General features: G+C 35.6%; 1 protein-coding gene across 2 annotated transcripts in view; it reads left to right on the forward strand.

The window, feature by feature from the left end:
• The first annotated feature begins 2,658 nt into the window (after positions 1 to 2,658).
• Positions 2,659 to 7,500, forward strand: part of LOC125044533 (protein AF-10-like) — a 27,325-nt gene continuing 22,483 nt past the window's right edge. For both annotated transcript variants that reach the window (XM_047641228.1, XM_047641229.1), the window contains exon 1: positions 2,659 to 2,926. In XM_047641228.1, the coding sequence (XP_047497184.1) occupies positions 2,797 to 2,926 (130 nt within the window). In that variant the 5' untranslated portion in view covers positions 2,659 to 2,796. The remainder of the gene's footprint in view (positions 2,927 to 7,500) is intronic.

The raw sequence follows: 7,500 nt of genomic DNA on the forward strand, positions 1-7,500 counted from the left end.
GAGAGACAGACTTTGGCAAGTTGAGTGAAAAAGTGTTTGTTTCTGTATGAGAGAGAGAGAGAGAGAGAGAGAGAGAGAGAGAGAGAGAGAGAGAGAGAGAGAGAGAGAGAGAGAGAGAGAGAGAGAGAGAGAGAGAGAGAGAGAGAGAGAGAGAGAGAGAGAGAGAGAGAGAGAGACAGAGAGAGAGAGAGAGAGAGAGAGAGAGAGAGAGAGAGAGAGATAGAGAGAGGTAAGTAAATATATATATAGATAAATAGGGAGAGGGAGAGAAAGGGAGGGGCAAGGATGGAGACAAAGCCACAGACAGAGAGAGACCACCACAAAAAGGCAATCCTGCCCCACGTGCAGTGTCGGTTTGTCGGCAGATGTTGCCTCTTCGCTCACATACCAAGGTGCTCATTGATATAAAACCCGCGAACTTCTTTTATTGCTTTCCGCTCTTTGACTCTTCTCACCTTGCCAGTGTTACCGAATTTTTATATTTTGTGTTTGTAATACTGAATTCGTTTACTTGCATGGATCAACTAGTATTATTTGATCTGATGTAAAATGACCCGATCTCGTATTAAGAATGAAGAAAATTAAGAAATGAAAAAAAAAAAAAAATGGAATACTTGTATAAGCTTAAAAAACTATGAACTCCCGCCTCGTATGATATTTTATATTACAAAACCTTGATATGAATACTCGCAACTTAGCAACATTTCAGATATCTCCCTAGTACAACACCTTTGTTTCTTTGCCGCCTTTGTATTCACACGGTCATTATCACTTTTCTTCCCTTTTCCCTCCCTTTTACTTCAGTCTCTCGTCTTTGTCCTAGACAAACGCGCGTCTGAGTGAACTGTGAGCTTTGAATAGAGAGAGGAAAATCATGTCTTAAATTCCCTTTTGCTCATTTTCGGAGAATGTTCAGAGCAGATGTGTAGCGTGCTTTTTTTTTCTTTTCTTTTTTTCTTTTTTTCTCAACTTCCCCCCACCAAGCAACAGCATGAAACCTTTGTCCGTTTCCCTGAATTAACATTTCCCCGCGGTCTCATGTTCTGGTGATATATCGCCCTGAATTATATTTCAATGCTTACTGCACCCAATTAAGCAAATGGTTTTTGTACATTAATCGTTCGCACTCTCAGAAAACGAGGATTTATGGCTTGAAAGATTTTAACGTCTAGCGAGTAAAGGCTTTGAAACAGATGTATCGTCTGCATTTTATCCCTTATCTTAACATTCTTTTTTCGGGTTATCAGACCGGAATTTTAAGAAGGACATGGCAATCCAATGAGACCAGAGTGGCAATAAGGGATACATAGGGATTTTTTTTCGATTAAGAGAAGGAAAAATGATTTAGAGAAGTTTGTTTGTTTTTAAGAAACACAGCGCTTGCGCCTCCCGTAGTGTCTCTCGAACTCTGAAGTATAACCTATGCTCGTAAAAATAGTGTATTTTCTCTTCGATGTATAAGATAGAGGATATTTGAATCTCTGATAAATGATTTTGATTAGTATTTTTGGCAATTGGTTGTTTTAAAGTAATACACATAATAATTTAATGATCAATTATTTTGCCAGAGATAATAGTTATTTACCTCGGGCTCTTGTCTAGAACGTATTCTCAGGTTCGTATTTTTTTGCGGCGATCCGTACTTATAACCCAATTTTGTCTTTTAAAAGTATTTTTGCGTTGCGTCATTTGCGGGAAATTGTGTTCCCTTACTAGATTACGATGTCCGTATATCATCAGCTGCTTCCATTCATCCAAAACTGAAATATGTCAAACGCGATGAATTGCTGCTAAAGGCGAAAAAATACTTAATAACTTCAACACTATCTTCAAATAGCATCATGAAGGAGCAGCATATTTACCTATCCCAGTTAGAGCAAAATAAACCCTCTCAAACAGTCTAAGTTCTTCCGGGAATGGAAAATACACTGATCAGGCCGAGCAAGTCAAAAGAATTGAACTGTTTTAACGAGATAACAAAGTAAAGATAATAATAATAATGAGATTAATTAACTAACGTCAAACCCCAAATATAATTGCAACAATAAAATGTAATGATGACGATCCAAGACTGAACCAAAATTAGGTAGAATAGGATAATGAAGATCAGAACCAAAAAATCGTAACAGTATCTAATCTAAAGTATTTTAAATATCATAGGACAGAATGCACAGTCATTAAGACACATTATGATATGCAAATGTAATGTTAAAATAATCGATCCTTAATGATATAGGAAAGAGTACGAAACTCAGATTGTGCTTAGCTTTCCCCCGAAAAGTCACAAATGAAATATATAATTTTCAGAACCAATGTAACCAAGTGAAGTAAGAAAAGAAAATAAGAGTGTCTGAAAAACAACGAAAAAGAACAATATAATGAACTGAACTGAGTCGGATCAAACCACCGCAAGCCAGAACCAATTCAAATAAAAACCAGAGAATTAAGAACGCCTATGAATACAACATCGAAATAAAATCCCAATACATGACATCGATAAATAAATCAAACAAATAAGATCCCAAAACACGACCTCGACCTAAAATCCCCCCCAAATAAAGCGAATCCCACAGCAAGCCGCACCAAGACGCCGAAACCTGGATCCGCTCTAGCCCCTCGGAGTCGGGGAACGTTAGAGTGTTGGAACCGTATTTTCTACCATTTTGTTGTGGCTCGAAAGTGAACCCAAAACACCAACATAACAACAACACCCCCCCATACGAGAAGAGCCGACTCTAGAGCTTTGCCATTAGAGCTTAAGATGGTTGGTGGGTTGAGTGAGAAGGGGGTAGACACATGAAGCCGCAAGAATCCGAGCCCAAGGAAATGGTGGGGGGCTGCTGCGTGTGCTCGGACGAGAATGGATGGACGGAGAATCCCCTCGTGTACTGCGACGGCCAAGGGTGCAATGTGGCCGTGCATCAGGGTAAGTGTCTCAGGGCCAGGGGAAGACGGTGGGAGCTCTAGGGCCGGGGAGGAGGGGGGGGAGGGGTTTTCACTGGAGGAGTCGGAGGAAGGGAGGAAGGTCCTGGCCCTGGGTGGACTGACAGTGCATTTATAGGGGGGTCTGAGGGCGAAAGAAGGGGGAGGAGGTGTTGGTTGAGTTTGAAAAGAGGTGGAGAAAAATGCTATGTTTTGTAGGGGATTATTTCCTTGTGAGGGAATAGGTATGAGGAAGAGTGAAGGTTGTGGGTTTGCTGTGTAGGCCTGTGTTGGACAAGGGGGGCGGGTCTGCCTTCGGGCAATGCAGTTTCAATTCGATAACATTGGATTTAACAGTCGTGATTGAGTTGCAGTGGAAGTGGCAGTCTAAAAAGTCAGCGTTTAATTAATGACGCGGCTACGGTGATAATATAATGAAATCGAAGATGCTTGAATTATGATTTCTGGCAATGCGTGTTTGTAAGATTTCACAGCAGCTCTAAAGCTAACCTTGTAGTCTCATACACCTAGCCCACAGATTAATTCTATCATATATAAATGTAAGCCAAAGGGATTTTTTCTCATGATGCTCTCCTTGTGTGTATTACATGTTGATTTGCATACCCAGTACTGTTAGATCAATTACGTTGTGCATGATCTAAGATTTGCTAGATTTCATGACAACACGAACTGAAATATAACTTTGCTTGGTAATTTTTTACAGCATTGATGCACTTGCTAGAGGCTAAGCTCCCAAATCCACTTCACAAAATTTATTCAACAGCCTAGGATGCTGTGACTGGGGCGCCCTTCAGGGACTGCCCGAGGGGATGGTTGATGGCGGGCTCTTTCCCTCAACATCTCCAAACATTTTCTTAACCTTGGCATATATAACAATGTAGAGATGAATCTTAGGTAATTCTTTTCAGTTCAATTGTACTATGCACTAGTGACGGGAAACCACATTTTATTGTTTTTTTTTAAATGATGCGCAATAACAACCCCATGTTACTGGCACTCTCCAAGGTTTGATTCCATTGATATAGGACATAAACTGATTAGAAAAAAAGGTTTTTGTTAGTATTTGGGAATTTACGGGCTGATGGTAAGCATTGAAAACTTTTGAAATTAAAAGTTGCGAACAAAGACCAGACCTATCAGAGACTAATGGCCATATTATTAACCCATCATCGCTGGGTAACAGAAATACCTGAGTGTGATAAATGCTGGTAATTTCTGGCAATGACCAGACACTGGCCGCGGGAGTCTGCTACATCAAGCAAAACATACCACTCCAAGTGCTCTGGTGCATCACCACGTGTACAAGTGTACCTGAAGACCAAGTGGTTTGTTATGATGCCAGTACACATGACCTGTCTGAAATGGGTTAACCCAATGCTGCTGGGCATGCCCACTGTAAGTTTACATTATTAATTATTTTTACACATAGATGACTACTTGTCACCAATGAGCTAATTACGAGTACTGTCTATCTCGCCTGTTTACCCTTTTCTTTGATTTATGAAAATATTTTGTTATCTTATTTTGCTGTTACTAATGTTTATAACATCGTAGTAATTATAATGTCTGTGATATAAATAACACCATCGATATTCATAGCATTAGTAAAAAAAGTGTTTCCCGCCAATACATGGAAAGGTGAAATCAGGTAATTAACTCCTTTGTGGCCAAGAACTAGCAGTGCCATCTATGTGTAGAGACATTTCACAAAAAGTAAAAAATGAGCACAGCATTTTCCTGGCAGCATTGGGCTAAGATTTAGTATATGGCTCTTACTTTACTGTATTACCTAAAAAATATGTATATAGTTAGTTTTAATGTTGCACCATATATGTATATATGTGCATATATAGATATGTGCATATATATATATATATATATATATATATATATATATATATATATATATATATATATATATGGAGATTTTATGTTTGTTATCATCTGCCAGCAGGGAAATATCTATCCCCCCTATATGAAGAATAAAATCATTATTGTTCAGTTTGTGATCATGTCGGTAACCCTGAACTCTCCTGTACAATCAAAGGTTTTGAGAGTGATTGTGAATATGGCAGATGTTTATGACAGTTGACATTCCAGTAGTTGAGTTTGATGCTGTCTTTCCCGAAAAAACTGACAATGAATTTGGCTGTAAATTGTAAATAAACCAGCATTAGGCGTTCCAACTGCGGCGCATGGGATTCATCAGGTGTACCGACAGTCCCTGTTAAAGTCACCAGGGAAGGGACTTGCCTGTGCAGTTTGATAATATAGATTGCAAGAGCGGGGTTCCCCACAGAATTGTGGGACCTACACCATAAAACGGCTGTAAGGTCAGAACTCAAATGAATGAATGAAAAAACTTCATCTGAAATACATAAATTGTGAAGCTAAAATTTCCAAACCAGGGGGTGAAGCCACTACACTCCAGTTTTATCATTTTATTGCAAAGTATGCCAAAAATGCTTAAAAGATATTAAAAACTGAAAAGGAAGAGGTTTAATTTAGAAGTTAGGTATGTCCGATGGAGCACAATCGGATTTAAGCTCAGCCAGCTGAATCTTTGAAGGACCTTTCTTACCAATATGTAGTCCACTGGAAATTATTAAGAGGACAAACATTGCCAGGTTGCAATGGTTAACCCATTGCCTCTGGGAGAATGAGGGATTCACTTGGCCTCTGATCCAGCCACCATGTGTGGCTGATTGGGCTGCACCAACAAAATTATATAATTTTTTTTTATATCACTTGATGCAGCTTTTAATGTTTTTTCAGATTCAGAGATGCATGATATGCTGTTCAGTTATTAGATTGAACCTGTAGTAGCCTGATAATGTCCATTTCAGTAGATAAGTTATGTTATACTTTGTGTACAAGATTGAATGTGTGTTTATTGAAGCATAGAATTTTTTTTTGTGTGTGTGTCTACGCTGTGATATCTTCAGTACTTCTCTTATTTGAGTCCTACTACAAGACAGTCACAGTAGCAGAATGCCAAGGGAGAACGTGAATAGTTATCATGAGGAGACAGATCTCGTAAACATGAGTGAAGGTTAATTACAGTTTCACATCAATGCGAAAGCATCATATTTTGGTGCTTGGCATCCTCCATGCATATCAAGCAAATGATTTATGTGCTAATTTCCCTTTATGCAATAGCCATTCATAGCATTAATCATCCCATTCTCCCTCAGCCAATGCCCCAGGGCATGTGGTGTGGGCATGAGCATTCCTTATAAAGAACTGCATAAAATTTAATGCATGCGTCATTGTAACATGATGTGAATGATCTGTTGCCCTGAAGCGAGTACAAGTTAGCTACCTGAAGATACAACCAAGACAGCCGTGATGTTAACCCCATGCCATCCATAGGCTAAGAGTTCAGTAATTCTCGACAAAGATCCCTATCAAGGGAAATTGTGGCTTCTGGGTGGCTTCAAGATATAACGTGGCCTGATACTCTTTCTGGTAGAACCCTAACATCACATGAGGCATAGATCTGTTAACTTTGGCAGGTGATTTTGGGCTAGTCTTGACTTCTAAGTTTTAGTTTTTTTTAGATATTTATATATATTAAAGAAGATTTGGAGGTGTGATGGAGTAGCAGAGCTGGAAAGGGAGAGAGAGAAGGGAGAAGGGAGAAAGGAGAAGGGGGAAGGGAAGTGAAAGGTAGAAAGGGGGAAGTGAAAGAGGAAAAGAGTTTTTTTTTTTTTTTTTTGAACTTCCATTAGTGATGTTGTTATTGTTATTATTGTCATTATTAATAATATTTATTATTATTATTATTATTTTTATTATTATTATTATTATTATTATTATTATTATTATTATTATTATTATTATTATTATTATTATTATTATTATTAATATTATTATTATTATTAGTTATTAGTTATTAGTTATTAGTTATTATTATTAATTATTATTATTAATTATTATTATTATTATTAATTATTATTATTAATTATTATTATTAATTATTATTATTAATTATTATTATTAATTATTATTAATATCTTTATTATCATCATCATTATTGTTATTATTATTATTATTGTTATTGTTATTGTTATTATTATTATTATTATTATTATTATTATTATTATTATTATTATTATTATTATTATTGTTATTATTATTATTATTATTGTTATTGTTATTGTTATTATTGTTATTGTTATTGTTATTATTATTATTGTTATTATTATTATTGTTATTATTATTATTATTATTATTATTATTATTATTATTATTATTATTATTATTATTATTATTATTATTATTATTATTATTATTATTATTGTCATTGTTATTATTACTGTTATTATTGTTATTATTGTTATTATTGTTATTATTATTATTATTGTTATTGTTATTGTTATTGTTATTGTTATTGTTATTGTTATTGTTATTATTATTATTATTATTATTATTATTATTATTATTATTATTATTATTATTATTATTGTTATTGTTATTGTTATTGTTATTGTTATTGTTATTGTTATTATCATTATCATTATCATCATTATTATTGTTATTGTTATTATTATATTA

The sequence above is a fragment of the Penaeus chinensis genome, chromosome 35 (assembly GCF_019202785.1).
Source record: "Penaeus chinensis breed Huanghai No. 1 chromosome 35, ASM1920278v2, whole genome shotgun sequence".
NCBI lineage: Eukaryota > Metazoa > Arthropoda > Malacostraca > Decapoda > Penaeidae > Penaeus > Penaeus chinensis.